This window comes from Gorilla gorilla, chromosome 12 (assembly GCF_029281585.2).
Source record: "Gorilla gorilla gorilla isolate KB3781 chromosome 12, NHGRI_mGorGor1-v2.1_pri, whole genome shotgun sequence".
NCBI classification, from domain to species: Eukaryota; Metazoa; Chordata; class Mammalia; order Primates; family Hominidae; genus Gorilla; species Gorilla gorilla.
Genome location: NC_073236.2, coordinates 75,409,590 through 75,426,511, shown reverse-complemented (window position 1 = coordinate 75,426,511; position 16,922 = coordinate 75,409,590). Strand labels below are relative to the sequence as shown.

At 44.3% G+C, this 16,922-nt stretch overlaps 1 protein-coding gene across 1 annotated transcript; it reads right to left on the bottom strand.

Annotated features, from left to right (window-relative positions):
* Nucleotides 1-4,158: 4,158 nt before the first annotated feature.
* On the bottom strand, nucleotides 4,159-4,643 carry LOC101141087 (large ribosomal subunit protein uL23-like). The gene has a single exon (XM_055378020.2). The coding sequence runs from the start codon at nucleotides 4,636-4,638 to the stop codon at nucleotides 4,165-4,167; it is 474 nt and encodes a 157-aa protein (XP_055233995.2). The 5' UTR covers nucleotides 4,639-4,643; the 3' UTR covers nucleotides 4,159-4,164.
* Nucleotides 4,644-16,922: the final 12,279 nt, after the last annotated feature.

The window sequence follows — 16,922 nt, the reverse complement described above, 5'->3', positions numbered from 1 at the left end:
TACTATAATCTTATGAAATCACCATTGTGTATGTGGTTCCTCATTCACTGAAACATTGTTATGTGGCTCCTGACTATATGTTTATTGAGTGAACGGAGGAAGAGTAGTATAATTTTGTAGATAATGCTAGTATTTATGTGCCAGTAAAGTTCTAAGCATCTTACAAATATTGCATTTAATCCTTTAATCCTCATAACAATTTATGGGATAAGTAATATTACCTCTATTTTACACATGAGTAAATTCACTTATGATCCCATAGCTAGTAAGGATTTGAACCCAGGGACTCCAGCACCAGAGCCTGAACTCTTCATCACTTTGTTATTCTGGCCTACGCTGTTCTCCCATGTTTTAGCAAGTCCACAAATTTTGTTTGTGCTAGCTTGCTATTATACTATGCCTTGTACCTCTTATTTGCAATGAATTATGTTTAACTTGACATGATATTAGAAAATTTCCTGGACAAATGTTTTCTATGCCAAATAGCACCCCAATAATATGCACCTTGAGTTTTAGCAAAAATTTGATGACAAACCTATGAATACACAGTCCCAGCATGGTGAGGTTCCTGGGTATCTCGCCATCTTTTGTGGTTCTGTGAAATCTGCCCACCTCTCTATAAATCATCCCCTCATTAAAATCCCTTCAGCTAAACCCTTTGGGAATGCCATCTTCCTTCTGGGACTCTGGCTGATACCCTGGAACTTCCTGGGAGCATCCCCTGGCTTTCTTATGTGTTTATGGCACGTGACATTACCATGTGACTGCAGTAGCCTGGGCTGCCTCTCCTGTGTCCGGCAGCTGTTGGCACCACCTTATGTGTGGAGAGTGCCCTGTGTGCTCAGAACACCCCAGGTACTATGGGGAGATGCCCTGGACCAAGACTCTTCATATTTCATGAGCATTACAGCTCAGAGGAAATCAATTTACACTGGCTTATTTGTGGTTTAAAAATGATCCAGCTGGGCATGGTGGCTCATGCCTGTAATCCCAGCACTTTGGGAGGCCGAGGTGGATCATTTGAGGTCAGGAGTTTGAGACCAGCCTGGCCAACATGGTGAAACCCCCACCTCTACTTAAAAAAATAAAAAATAAAAAAATTAGCCAGGTGTGGTGGTAGGCACCTGTAGTCCTAGCTACTCAGGAGGCTGAGGCAGGAGATTTGCTTGAACTCGGGAGGCAAAGTTTGCAGTAAGCCAAGATCATGCCACTGCACTCCAGCCTGGGTGACAGAGTGAGACCCCCTTTAAAACAGAATAAAAAGAATGATCCTAAATCTTCTTCAGGTTTGAGACAAAATAGCGGTTTCTAGAGGGCACAGCCTATGTCCTGTTGTGGTGCATATGGAGGACTACGGTGGCCATACCTTTTTCTTGCTCAGCTCATTTGCCCATCTTCCTTTGCATGTTAACAGCTGCCCACTGTTCCTGCTGAGGGATTTTTCCTGCTCTATTCCATTTGGTGGAGTAAGGCACAGTGGCATTCCTCTTGGCAGTTGAGATTGGGTCAGGGATGGGACCTGCCAGATGTAATGAAACGACTTTTCCTAGTGAGGTCAACCTGCTAGGAAGATGGGAGTCTGTGGATAACCATCTCGTCTGTCTGAAGCGTGAAGTCGAGACATGCAAAGCCAATAAACTGAGGAGACAGAACCTAGCAACATCATTCAAGACCTGGATCCCACCATCCCTGAAGCCAGTGAATACCCTGTATTCCACAATCATGCAACCCAATAAAGTCCTCTTTTGCAGCCATAGCATGTTTGAGGTTGGTTTCTTCACTCATATCCAGAACATTCCCACTGATAGAGTTGTGGAAGCTTCTTGCTGTCTCCAGTGTACCTTGTAGTCTCTCTTCTAAAACTTTGTTTATACCAACTGTATTTTAAGCTCACTCCCTTATTATACATTGTCTTGTTCAATCACCTGTATCACAACATTTAAAATCTGGGTTGTTTATTAGCCTGTTGTCTGTCAGCCCCACATTCATGCCTCTGACTCTGGGCTGTGAGGTTGAAAACTACATTTCCCAGGTTCCCTTGCCAGCTGGCTTCCAGTAAGAGGCTCTGGCAGAGAAATGGAAAAGGAAGAGAAGCCACTGTTCTCTCTCCCCATCCCTGCTTTGGGGCACCTCTGAAAATTTCTGAAACCCCCTGATGACCCCAGCTTCAGCCAAAGCAGCCTCTGCTCAGTGGTCACAGCTCTAGCCTGGGTGGTCCCTCTTCAGTGGTTCCAGCACTGTCAGCAGTTGTAACAGCACCTCAAACAAAGCAACAGCATGTACACTTGGACTCTAACACCACCTTCCCCAACGACCATTTTCCTGTCATTATTATTCTCTGGTTACCTTACATTTTTGTTCTTTCAGCCCTTTTAACACTTTTGTAACTAATTTCCTGTATGAAACACTCTATTTAAAACATCTGCCATGATTCCTGTTTGCCTGACTGGAACCCTGATTGATACAGTATATATTGTACATTGCCTAACTCACTAGTAATTTCAAATGTGAATGAAGTTTCTTCTTAACAGGATGATGAGTTTCTATTGGGCAGACTGCATATGTGTCTGTCACAGACACAGTGTAGGACTGAACATATAACGTGAATCTGTACATACTTAATGATATAAGACAATCCTTGTCTCAGTGACATCTACAAGCTTGATGGTACACGAATATAGAAACATTCTCAAAGCGATATTGAAGCCATGTTCAAATTAGCACAATTGAGGCTACTCATTCCAACTTGGGAACACATGGAATGACAGTGTCCTTTAGTGATGCTGACCCAGGCATGCTTTCTGGAAGAGGAAGAGTCTCAGGCTAGAATGGATGTGAGACATTTCCTTATCACTTCTCTGATTCTGGTAGAGTGATGAGGTAAACATGCAAGGAAAATCAAGGTGGAGCTAAGCTGTAGTTGGCTCTACATCAGACAAATGCATTCATTCATTCAGGAGACTTTCATGGAGGGCCTACAATGTGCAGACGCATCATCCAACAACTCTACCACCTGCTGTCATTCAGCGTTTTAGTCAAGTCATGGTTTTTTGTGTGTTTTTTCAAATATGTGCATTGGACAATGACTCATGCCTAAAATCTACATTTGTTCATATTTCCAATCTTCAAATACCTGAGAAGTACAGTTGTAAATATCACTTCCAATTTCTTGGGCAGTCTTTCAAGGTAAACTGCAAGCCAATCTCCTGGAGACACCTTGCCTTTTTCTATTGTCTGACTGTCAATGATTTAGATTACCTGGGTCCCAGCCCTTCCATCTGGCCTTTGAAGAACTAGACCTTGATGACAGCCATGAGCATGGCTTTAGACACGCTGGTGCAAGGATCTATGTGACCTCTAATCTCACAAGAGTCCTTGCTCAGACCCAGAAAGGGCTTCTCTACAGTATAGGAGAGGGATTGCCTCCAGGCTGCATGGGGGCAGCTGCCAACGTGAGTGGCTTGGTCCTCAGCCTATAGAGCTTAAAGGTATTTATTTATATAATCATGAAAAACTGAGAAAAATCTAAATGTCTACCAGTAGGAGTAATTAGAGTGTACCCCTTTATCCATGGGGAATATGTTCCAAGCTCCCCCAGTGGATGCCTGAAACTGAGGATAGTCCTGAACTCTATACATGCTATGTTTTTTTCTTTTATCCAATAACAGAGATGGCTACTAAGTGACTAATGGACAGATGGTGTAGACAGCATGAATATGCTGGACGAAAGGATGATCCACATAACAGGCTGGACAGAGTGGAATGGCACACAATTTGATGACACTACTCAGTAGGATGCACAATTTAAAACTTATGAGTTTTTCTGGAATTTTCCATTTAACTGCAGTTGACCATGGGTAACCAAACCGCAGTTGACCATGGGTAACTAAAGCTCTGGAAAGTGAAACCATGGATCAGGGGGAACTATTGTACATATCTTATAAAATATTATGTTGCCATTTAAAAATTGTGATGAATATATGTGTACTGGCATGGAAATATGTCTGAATTATATGGCTAAGTGAGAAAAAGCAGTTCCAGAATAGCAAATACAGTTTAATTCTGCAATATTAAAGATGTTTTTAAAGGTATATATATATATATATATATATATATATGGTGAAAAGTTATACATATATTTGGAATTAGCCAGCTGGACTCAGTTTAGATGATCCCAATTTTGTTGGCAACATCTAAAGCATTGTAATTAGGAGCCAGTCGAACATATGCCTTCTTCTCTCCATCAGGCCGAATCAGGGTGTTGACTTTGGCCACATCAATGTCATAGAGCTTCTTCCCAGCCTGTTTGATCTGGTTCTTGGTGGTGGCTTTAACATCCACAATGAACACAAGAGTGTTGTTTTCTTCTGTCTTCTTCATGGTGGACTCAGTGGTCAGCGGAAACTTGATGATAGCATAGTGGTCAAGCTTGTTTCTCCTGGGGGTGCTCTTCCGAGGATATTTGGGCTGCCTCCGGAGTCGCAGTGTCTTGGGCCTCCGGAAGGTGGGTGACATGTGGATCTTGTTTTTTGTGTGGCTGTGGACACCTTTCGACACTGCCTTCTTGGCCTTTAAAGCATTCGCTTTGGCTTCAGCTTTAGGAGGGGCAGGAGCTTCCTTCTTCGCTTTTGGCGCCATCTTGTGAAAAAGCTAAAGGTATATTTTTAAAAGATGTATAAATATGTGTGTGTACATTGTGTGTGTGCATGTGTGTGTGTGTGTGTGTGTGTGTGTAAATGAATAGGATGGAGATGAGAAGTCTCTACCTAGATTCTCTGGAGTGCTTACCTCCAGAGGCAGCACTAAGAGTGAAAGGGGTGCTGAAGGGAATGTTCTCCAGTTTGGGGGGTGGTATGCTTCCGATCACTTAGATATTTACAGTAAGAATACATTCACATATTAGATAATTACCTTTTCTCTTCAAAATAAGAGAAATAAAGAACTATTATTAATGTTGAGGAAGTGAGGAAGATGAAGAGGGGCAGTCAATAAAAGGATTCTTTCATTTTTTCCTCCATATACTTCTATACTATTAGAATTCATGAACAAGAATGCACTCATGTATTTCTTGTATGGTGATTTTTTTATCATGCAAAAGTTCATTTATGCATTCCACAGCTAATATTTTTTGACTCTTTACTCAATGCTTAACACCAAGCTCTGCACCTGATCTGTAATTCTCACAATATTCTGAGCCACATATCAGCATCCCATTTTACACAAGAGGAATCTGGGACCAACAGACTGCTTAGGTAATCTGCCCAGCTACCCATCCAGCTAGCAAATAGTGGCACTAAGATTCAACCAGGTCCACCTGGCTGCAGAGCCTACACTCTCACCTGTCACACTCCACGTACTAGGCCATGGTGGCAGGGACCAGGAGGAATGAGGCTTCTCTGCCTTCGCGTAAGTGGAACCTAGTCAAGATGGAAAATGTGACAGAAAGGCTAAATAAATGGACAGACTGAGCAAAATAAGCAGAAACATTTAATGGAAAGAAATGCTCAGAGAAATAGCCCTAATGAAGTTGAATGACACTAAAATGACAGAGGTGGTTAGGTGAGCTGGAATGCCCATAAGCATTTTCCTTTGATTCTGCACACCCAGAAGCAGTGTGTCACACTGCAGCTCTGTCCAGACGATTCTCATACTAGCCCAGCAGAGTCCTGTGGTTGGAAGGGACTGTGAGAGCACTCAGAGTCCATTCCCTGCCTGCAGGAGTGAATAACTGAGGCATGAAGTAACTTAAATTAGAGGATCAAAGTAGCTTTTCCATCCCAACCCCTAAGTCAGCAAAGGAGTTGGAACTGTGTGCTGGAGTCCAGGGATGGAGTGACAGTCACATGAGTCAGCGTGTGGAAAATTGTATTCATACTACAACTCTTTACAAAGGAAACAACTGCCCATGCCCCTTTCCAGCTGTAAAACATCTGGTTGGCAGGGGAGGATGTCAACTGGGGAAATGGAAAGGAGCCACTCTAGTGCCCTTTCTGTTAGAGTGGCCTCTGCAGGGGGAATGGGGGCAGACTAGAAGGGGCTTGGGGGAGTTGGGTCTAAGTTGTTTGTGCATTGTCGGTGTCACTCTCAGTGTCACTCTCTCTTCCTATGACCCCCCTTGTCAGGGCATGTCTCCATTAGCAGGCCCAATCAGACAGAGTGCATTAAGAATGATTAAAGGCCTTGCAAGAGATTAAGAGAATTATATTTGTGTACTCCCTCTAGCCAAGGCTGAAGGACAACTGCTGGTGATTCTCTGAATAGCTTTACAGGTGCAAAGCAGAATTACTGAAGTGGGTTCCAGGGATTAGAGCTTTGAATGATGAGGATGTAATGCAGAGACAAGGTCTCTGAGGGAAACAGCTCCTCAGTCATGGGCATTAAGGGGACTGCCAGGGAGGATTTGAATGAGGATACAAGTTTGACAACAGAGATCCAGGAAGCAATCCACTGGGCAAGGATTGGCTGTGGTTCACTGTGGCAAACCAGTGCAAAATGAACGGAACACCAAAAACTCAGTAATTGAGATAAATAATATTTTAATGCCATATTTTTTAAAAATCAAAATTAATGCAAAAAAATCTGATGAACAAAATATCAAAATTTAAAATAAAGACCAGGGCTGGGCTGAGCCATATTGGAGCCTGAGGCAAAAGGAAAAATGTGCCCCTTGGCTTTAGTGGAAGCAAACTCATCCATCATGTTTTCCAAATCTACTTCTTTGCTTATCTCCACTTCAGTTGAGAGAATGGCCATGTTTGATGATTTCTCTTGACATATGACAATCTTAAATAATTTTTCATAAACTTAAGCCCAATTGAAATTATAATAAATTCAATTTTGATATAAATCAAACAAATATTTAAGCCCAAAATAATTCCGTGAGTTATAGTATACCTACTTTTCAATTTTTCAGTATTTTTCAGCAACTTTAATGTTCTGGAAAAAATTAATTGCTACAAAAATGCATACAGAGCTAGGCATGGTGGTGCATGCCTCTAATCCTAGCACTTTGTGAGGCCAAAGCAGGTGGATTGCATGAGCCCAGGAGCTCAAGACCAGCCTGGGCAATATGGTGAAACCCCATCTTTACAAAAAATAAAAATAAAAAAATTAGCTGGGCATGGTGGTGTACATCTGCAGTCCCAGCTACTCAAGAGGCTGAGCCCAGGAGGTAGAGGTTGCAGTGAGCTGAGATCGCATCGCTACACTCCAGGTTGGGCAACAGAGTGAGACCCTGTGTCTCAGAAAAAAATGCGTATGGGAGTGCATAGGTTGCTTTTTTCCTTGAGCTCCAACATGGTTCTGCAGGTCTTTAGTGGTAAATAATCCCCAGCAGATGGTCTCCAGTGGGAAATCGGTGTGTCTGCCTCAAAGGTACTGGTGGTTCTTTCTTATTTCTCCTTCCTTCTGCCTCTCTGGAGTCCTCCTCAGGAATGGGGATGCAGGGAACCATTTCACCCATTTCATACCTTCCTCAGAGGCCATGAGATTACTGGAGACTGGGGACAACATTATCCTCCTGTTCCTGCCTGACAAATGAGAGTCCCTGGCGTTCGGGGAGAGGATACCTTGAGTCAAAGGCCAAAGGCACATAGAACATTTCTGACACAGAACCTATGACTATGAATACTGTACTGTTCACCAAGCAACTTAAACTTTTTTTAGAATTTCTTGGCTAGAAGAAAATTTCTGAGATAATACAGTTTTAAAAGTTAAACACAGATATAGATATAGATAGGCTCACATGGTTTAAAATCCAAGATAATATAAAAAGGTAAACATTGAGGGACTTAGGGCAGAGCAAGATGGCAGAATAGAAGACTCCACTGATTTTCCTCCCTACAAGGAAACCAATTTTGCCACTATCTACACAAGAAAACTGCGAGCACTCACAGTACGTGGTTTTAATTTCACATTGTTGAAACAGGCACTGAAGAGGTAGGAAAAACAGTCTTGATCACTGATGCCACCCCTTCACCATCACCTGGCAGCAGTGGCTTGGTGTGGAGAGTGTCTCTGTGAGCTGGGGAGAGGGAGGTTGCAGCATTTGTCAGGCACTGAACTCAGTGCTGCCTTATTACAACAGAAAACAAAACTGGACCAAACTTTCCTGACATCCACCCATGGGAGGAGCATTTAAATCAGCCCTAGCCAGAAGGGAATTGCCAATCCTAGTGGTCTGAACTTGAGTTATCTCAAGCCTTGCCACTGTGGACTAAAGTGCTCTGGGGTCCTACATAAACTTGAAAGGCAGTCTAGGCCACAAGAACTCCAATTCCTAGGTGAGTCCTAGTGCTGAACATGGACCAGAGAAATCAGACTGGGGGAGCATGCAACCTATTGAGACACCAGCTGGGGCAGCTAAGGGAGTGTCTGTGTCACCCCTCCCCTAAGCCCAGGCTGCACAGTTCGCAGCTCCAAAGGAGACCCCTTCCCTCTGCTTAAGGAAAGGAAAGGAAAGAGTGGAGAGGACTTTGTCTTGCATCTTGGCATACCAAGCTCAGCCACAGCAGGATAGGGCACCAGTCAGAGTTATGAGGCCCCCTTTCCAGATCCTAGCTCCTGGATGACATTTCTAGACACACCCTGAGCCAGAAGGGAATCCACTGCCTTAAAGCAAAGGACCCAGTTCTAGCAGGATTCATTACCTGCTAACTGAAGAGCCCTTGGGCCCTGAGAAGCCAGCAGCGATACCCAGGTACTACAGGGAAGGCCTTGGGCAAGACTCAGACTTGTTGGCTTCAGGTGAGACTCAGCACATTCCCAGCTGTGGTGGCTACGGGGTGAGACTCCTTCCACTTGAAAAAAGCAGAGAGAAAAGTATAGGGGATTTTGCCTTGCACCTTAGATATCAACACTGCCACAGGTGGGTAGAGCACCAAGCAGGCTCTTGGGGTCTCCGATTCTAGAACTTGGCTCTTGGATGGCATTTCTTGGCCTGCCCTGGTCCTGAGAGAAGCCCCTGCCTTGAAGGGTGAGTCCCAAGCCAGGCAGCATTCACCACAAGCTGACTGAAGAGCACTTGGGCCTTAAGGAGACATTGGTGGTAGTCTGGAAGTACTCCCCATGTGCCTGTAGTGGCCATGGGGTGAGGCTCCTTTGCCTTGGAAAGGGGAGGGAAGAGTGAGAAGGACTGTGTTTTGGGGGTTGGAGTGCCAGCTCAGCCACAGTACAATAGAACACCAGGTAGATGCCTAAGGTTTTTGACTCTAGTCCCTGGCTTCTGGACAGCACCTCTGAATATACCTGGGCACTAGAACTCACCACCCTGAAGGGAAGGACACAGGGCTGGCTGGCTTTTCTACCTGCTGATTGTAGAGTCCCAGGGCCTTTAGCAAACATAGGCCATAACCAGGAAGTAGTTACAGTAGGCCTTGGGTGAAATCAGTAGTGTGTTGGCTTCAGGTCTGACTCAGTGCAATAAGTGGTGGTGGCCACAGGGGTGATTGTGTCACTCCACTTCCAGCTCCAGGTGGCTCAGGACAGAAAGAGAGAGACTCTGTTTGTTTGGTAGAAAGTAAGGGAAAAGAATAAGAGTCTCTTCCTGGTAATCCAGAGAATTCTTCCAGATCTTGTTCAAGACTATCAAGGCAGTACCTCTAAGGGTCTGTAAGAACCACAGCATTGCTGGGCTTGGGGTGCCCCCTAAAGCAGATACAGCTTAGATCACAACAACCAAGTCCTTTCAAATATCTGGAAAGCCCTCCTGAGAAGGATGGATACAAACAAGCCCTTACAGGACAGTGAAGACTACAATAAATACCTAACTCTTCAATGCCCAGACACTAAAGAATATCTAAAAGCATCAACACCATTTAGGAAAACAAGACCTCACCAAAGGAACTAAATAAGACACCAGAGACCAATCCTGGAGAAACAGAGATGTGTGACCTTTCAGACAGAGAATTCAAAAGAGCTGTGTTGAGAAAACTCAAAAAAATTCAAGATAACACAGAGAAGGAATTCAGAATTCTATCAGATACATTTCACAAAGAAATTGAAGTAATCAAAAAGAATCAAGTAGAAGTTCTGGAGCTGAAAAATGCAATTGGCATACTGAAAACTACCTCAGAGTCTTTTAATAGCAGAATTGATCAAGTAGAAGAAAGAATTGGTGAGCTTGAAGACAGGCTATTTGAAAATACACAGTCAGAGGAGACAAAAATAAAAATAAAAAATAATAAAGCACACCTGTAGGATCTGGCAAATAGCCTCAAAGGGGGCAACCGTAAGAGTTATTTGCCTCAAAGAAGAGGTAGAGAAAGAGATGGGGGTAGAAAATTTATTCAAAGGGATAATAACAGAGAAACTCCCAAACCTACAGAAAGATACCAATATCTAAGTACAAGAAGGTTATAGAACATCAAGCAGATTTAATCCAAAGAAGACTACCTCAAGACATTTTTAATAATTGAACTCCCAAAGGTCAAGGATAAAGAAAGAATCCTAAAAGCAGCAAGAAAAAAATATAAACAAATAACATAAAATGGAGCTGCAATACATCTGACATCAGACTTTTCAGTGGAAACCTTACTGAGGAGAGAGTGGCATGAGGTATTTAAAGTGCTGAAGGGAAATAACTTTTACCCTAGAATAGTATATCCAGTGAAAATATCCTTCAAATATAAAGGAGAAATAAAGACTTTCTCAGACAAACAAAAGCTAAGGGATTCCATCAACACCAGACCTGTCCTATAAGAAATGCTAAAGAGAGGCCGAGTGCAGTGGTTCACACCTGTAATCCCAGCACTTTGGGAGGCCGAGGCGGGCAGATCACGAGGTCAGGAGATCAAGACCACAGTGAAACCCCGTCTCTACTAAAAATACAAAAAATTAGCCGAGCGTGGTGGTGGGCACCTGTAGTCCCAGCTACTCGGGAGGCTGAGGCAGGAGAATGGCGTGAACCCGGGAGGCGGAGTTTGCAGTGAGCCGAGATCTCGCCACTGCACTCCAGCCTGGGCGACAGAGCAAGACTCCGTCTTAAAAAAAAAAAAAAAAAAGAGAAATGCTAAAGAGAGTACTTCAGTCAGAAAGAAAATGACATTAATGACTAATAAGAAATCATCTGAACGTACAAAACTCACTGGTAATAATAAGGAAAAGGTGGAGATAGTGATCGGGTACAAAAAAAATAGAAAGAATGAATTAGACCTACTATTTGATAGCACAACAGGGTGATGATAGTCAATAATAATTTAACTGTACATCTTAAAATAAGTGAAAGAGTATAATTGGATTGTTTGTAACACAAAGGATAAATGCTTGAGGGGATGGATACCCCATTTTACATGATGTGAGTATTATGCATTGCACATCTGTATCAAAACATCTAATGTACCTCATAAATATAAACACTCAGTACCCAAAAAACTAAAATTAAAATCTTAATAAACAAATATTACGAAAGTAAATATTGAGAACCCTTTCTCCCAGCTTTATGCCCACCACCCTGCAAATAGGTAATAACTTTTAGTAGTTTCTTGGTAATGGAACTTCTTTAAAAATAGTATTGAAATAGGTTTTATAAGTTAGATTGGACCCATCCACCTCTTTCTGGAAGAGACTAGCTGGTACTGAGCACTGAGCAGTGTGGTCATACTTGGGTACCACAGCGTGCACAGGCAGAGGCAGCCCCCCTATCTTGCAGACTGGCATAGTGTCCAGTGTGGGTGCAGTTGGATACCCCAGAGCCAAGCTAACAGGGCATGGATCTGAGGCCATCAGTGTGGTTGAGGTTTCCCCCCTGTGACATCTTTGGTCTAATAATAATCCCCAAGGAAAGGGTATCAGTGTTTCCTAGAAACACATGACGAAGTCTGTAATCTGTCCCACCTTCAACCGCAAGCAAACTTCTGCATACTCAGGATTACACGCATCCTCACAACTGAGATGACATTCCAAACCACAAGCACAACTCTTTGTTTTTGTGGTCACCACGTACAACAAGATAGCAGTTGATTTCCTTCACTCCCTTGGTTATGGTTGAGGAGATCAGCGGGAGAGTGGGAGGGAGGAGCTCCCTTCTGAGGGCTGGTCCCACAGGGCCCGGAGCTGGAGCGGGAGCAGAAGCTGGACTGGGAGAGAGCACAAGGCAAGCTGGGGAGAAATGCTGAACCACCCTGCCACCTTAGCTTTAGAATATGTCAAAGGCATCTTTTCCTCACGCCGCTCCTGGCCACATCCCTACTCATCACTCATCTATAAGGTTGTTTCCCAGTGAGTCACCTTCTCGGGCTTGCAGGCAAGCTCCCAACTCCTTCTGGCCTCAGCCAAGGGCACTTTCCAGACTTCTCCACTTATTCCCACCCTCCACAGGGCCCTGGAAATGTCACTGAAATCTCTCATGGTGTGTGAACTTCCCGGTGCCACAGCACATCCTGGAGATAATGGCCAAGGGAAGCGGACCACTTGCCCATTGCACTTTCTGGGCCATCTGTCTGATTTGAACTTAGGAGGATGAGGAAATGATCGGGCAAAGACAAACCAAACAGAGCTCGTGGTCCCACCCTAGAGCAGCATGTCATTGCTTACCTAGCCTAGAGTGGATACATTTTTCTGTTCGGTTCAAGTAGCATTAATTAATGTGTTCAGGAAAGTGATGATTGTCATGGGGACTAAGGGGGAGAATTTAAGGAGGAGAGGGAAAGGGTGGGAGCCAAAGTTCAGAGAACAGGAAATGTCTCAAGAGCTTTGGAAAGAGAGCCTGTGATCAAATGTGTAGATGTTGAAGGAAATTCACATGGAGGAAATGTGTGGTGCAGGTTGGACTCAGTACTGAGGGCACTAGAAAGGCAAGATGCCAAGCACTTTCCAGAAGGGCAAGACGCCGAATGCTTTCCTCATTTTCCTCATGCTCCTGGAAGTCTCTCCCCTCTTTCATTTGATCAATGCGTATTAGCCCCTACTTCACTTATGGGCACTCAAGAATCAACTAAAGCAATGTCCTTCTCTGCATATTTTTTCCTGTTTCATTGGATATCTCCTCCTCAATTTTTGAGAAGAAATACAAGGTTATAAAAATCTGAGTAAATTTTTCTCTGGAAGACTGATTTTGCCACGAGTAGTTCATTTCCAGAAATATAATCCAGTAACTATGTCCATGCAACACTCTTTGTAAGAGTTTTCACAAGTCATAGTCACTTGCTTTCTTGAGGGTGACTGGCTCTTCCTTCTGTTCGTGGGATAAAGACTAGATCACTACTTCATGAGTTAGAAACAGAGTAGAGGAGTGTTATTTTGGTTTTCTTCATGCTGTTTGGGACTCTTGCTGTACTTTTTCTAAAACTCTGTTTTTGAGGCCACACAGACAGAACGTTCCTTTGTACTCTCGTTGCTGTCTGGTAATATTTACTTTCATCTTATGGATTAAAGAGAGCTCAGATTTCTATATTTTAATACATGTGACCTAGATAGTGGTAAACCACCCACACTTCACCCATAACTGTCTCAGATATGATACAGTACGTCTAAATATGCCTTTTGAAATTCTGATTAGCTCAGGGCAGGGGAGTATAAATTGCCTATGTTCCACTGCCAGGAATCTTGCTGTTGGAGACTTCTCCAGTACCCCCCAAGCACAAACCACCTGGGGAAAAAGAACAAGAAGTATTCTCCCTCCCAGCTAAGTAGAATAACCTTTACTTCTGTCCTTCAGCACATGAACTGTAACTAAATACCTGTTTCATCAAAGCCAGATCCTCCCTCCTCTGGAAAGATTTCCCATCTTCCCAGGGACTTAACTCCTTGGGATACCCCCTTTTTCTCCTTTCTACTGCCTTGTTCCCTCTCCCTGGCCTCAGAATTATTCCCATCTGCATAAAAATACACACTAAAAATTCCCCTTTTCACATGTCCCCCAGCTGCAGCTGCACTCCTCTGCTCCCACCACACTCAACATTTCTAGAATGAGTCCCCTGTTCACTGCTGTAGCCTCTGCCTTCACCACACCACTGAAATAGCCCTGTTCAAGCCTGAGTGACTGCCCTGTTGCCAAATCCAGTGGTCATGTTTTTGTCCTAGTCTTTTCTCCCTGCCCATTCCCTCCTCCTGGACCCCTGCTTGCCTCCTGGGCCAGCCCCTCTCTAGCTGTCCCTTCTCCTTCACCACCATGTCTGCCCAGTCTCCTCTACCCAGCTTTTAATAGCCCAAGCAGCCCAGGATTTGGTTCCAGCCTCTGTCCTCCTTAGTCTCTTCTACCTGAGGCACCTCATCCTTGTCTGGGGATTGAAACACCCTCTTTATGCTGTTGACTCCCAAATGTCACTCACCAACCCAGACCTCTCCAGCGCAAGACTGGCTCATACAACTCTATGTGGCTTCTCTCAATTCAATGTCTCATGAATCTCCAAGTTTAACCCATTCAAACCAAGGGCCGATAGGCATTTCTGAGCATTTGGGAATTAAAGGAATTTATTCTTGCTGCCTTTGTTCTGGATGATGCTGCCTGCTGATAAAATCTGTGTGTGTGTGTGTGTGTGTGTGTGTGTGTGGCACCTGGAGTTCTATGTGTACAGTATCCTGACAGGCAGCTTTGTGTCATTTTCCCTGAGCGAATTCCTACTGAACTGCCTTTTCCTACTGGTTCTGTGATATTTTGAATCACTGCCCTCTGCACCTCAACACCAACAAAAGTCCACATCCTACATATTTCCTGGAATGCTGGGAAATGCTCCCTAAATTATGATGACTGTTCTGCTGGGACTATGGGACCAGGTTATACCCTTTCAGGTAGCGGTGGAAAGAAAGTTCCGCCTGAAGGAAAGAGATGATTAACTGTCATTCAATCCAGAAGAGTTGATTCTGGGCCTTAGATGTAAGCAAGACAAACCATGATCCCTCTCTGTGTTCATGGCATCAATCAAGCCTGGAGAAATTGAAGATGTCAGGAGTGGGCTGGTCACTGAGTTACATGAACATAAAACAGTGTTTGAAAGCTCTTTTTGCTTAAGTCAATTTACTCACGAGTCCAACCCCATCCTGGCTGTTCCCTAAGGTCCTAAACTCCTCAATCATGAATGCTTCCATTCAGGGAACACTGGGATAATAGTACACACAAGAGGAGAATGTGAAGCTCTGGCCAGAGGTTCTCAATTGTGCTACATGTTGGAATCACCTGGAGGGCTTTAAAAAATGCTGATGACTGAGACCTTACCCAGAAACTCTGATTTACTTCATCTGGGGCATGGTCTGGTTATTGATAGGTTAACAAAACCTCCCAGGTGATTCTAATACACAGCCAAGATTGAGAGTCCTACTCTGGACTATGCTGGCACAAACTGCACAAGGTTTTTTTCTTCAACACATGCTGATTTCCAGCAGTATAATTTCAGCTTCAGAGAGAAGCTTGGGCTTGCACTCATCAGATGGCACTGCCTCATCATGTGCAGTGTAGGGCTGTGTTTGCCCTGATAGACTGTGAGTTCTTTGAGGACTGGGGCCGTGTCATTGCGTCTGTTTCTCCAGTGTCTAGTACGTCACAGGAGCTCAATAAATGATAGCTCAGTGAATGGATGAACATGAAGCAAGGTGAAGTAGACAGTTGCCCCAGTCCCCGTGCCCTTGAGTTCACCTTCTGAGACTGCACCTGCAGTGGCATGTCAGTGTGCACTCTGCATCACAGTTCATTCTGAGCTTGTCTCCAAGTTTCCCATACAGGGCACTCCGTGTGGGATTCTTCTCCACACTCCCATTGTTCTGCTGCTGCCTCCTCCAACAAGGCAGGGAAACTCCCCACAATAGGCTGGTTTCCTATTTGTGATGGTGGGGGGACTGTCACCTCAAGGTGTTTCATCCAGCCATTCCACACCTGCTCTCCTACTGGCCTAGGAATGTGGTACTCTGAACATTGGAAGATCTGGAACCTAATGGGTGGTTCTGAGAAAGCGTTATGGATGGTTTCTCTTTGAGATGTGTCACTGGTTTGACATTGTCATCTGTCACTCTCTGAGTCTCAGGATGACATCCCTTAGATGGGGACTCTGGGGGTGGTGGCTGGAGATGCCAGCATCATTGGTGCTTTGCCTTTGTTTAGCTCAGTTCCTATTTGGAATCCTTCACAATGGGGTGTTTTAACCAGGGACTCATACATGGCTCTTGGGGAGGGAGATCCATGACCCCCTGGAGTCACATGTCAGTATTGTACAAATACACTCTATGCACACTTCTCTAAAGAGAGAGAACCCCTCAATTTTAATCAGATTCTTAAAGTTGTCCATGACCACAAAAGGTTTGACTCATCTACCTCCCACTGTCTTCCCCACAGTTTTAACTTCCTGCTGTTCCTAGAAGGCCTTGAGAGGGTGAGTTCTAACATCATTCTGCCACAAAGACCTGGAATGGGGTTGTCTAGGTTAGACCAGCCTGTGCATGTAGAACAAGACTACAAATTATTTGGTTTTCTGAAAACTTGGAAGGTAAAGGGGAGTATTATTAGTGGCCATCCTTCATCTTCCAACATGGACATTGGTGCCATATACAAGTGCATGTGCCTGAGTGTGTGTGTGCATATATGAGTGTGTGTGTCACTGGCAGGGCTTCTCACACTGAGCACGTGTGTAACATCTGACAAGCAGCTGTGTCTCATTTTCTCTCGGCTTTTCCTGGTTGACTGACCATACGTTTCCTAGGTTTTGTGATGCTTATGCAAAATGGCCAGAATGCCCTCAGAGAGCTCAGCTGCCTGCTACCAACACGCCCACTTCCTGCCCACCTTGGACTACTCATACAACCCCCTGTTTCATCCCTTTCTCCAGGGTGGATTCTGTTTATTTGCAGCAAGATGCATGCGGCGTTGCCTCCTTCTTCTCCCTGGCACTCTGAAAGCACTCTCTGAGGCTGGGCGCCACCCCTACCTGTGTGTGCCTCACTGGCAGCAGCTGTGGATGAAGGGAAGCCTTATCTTCCCTTTGGCAGAGGCAGCAGCC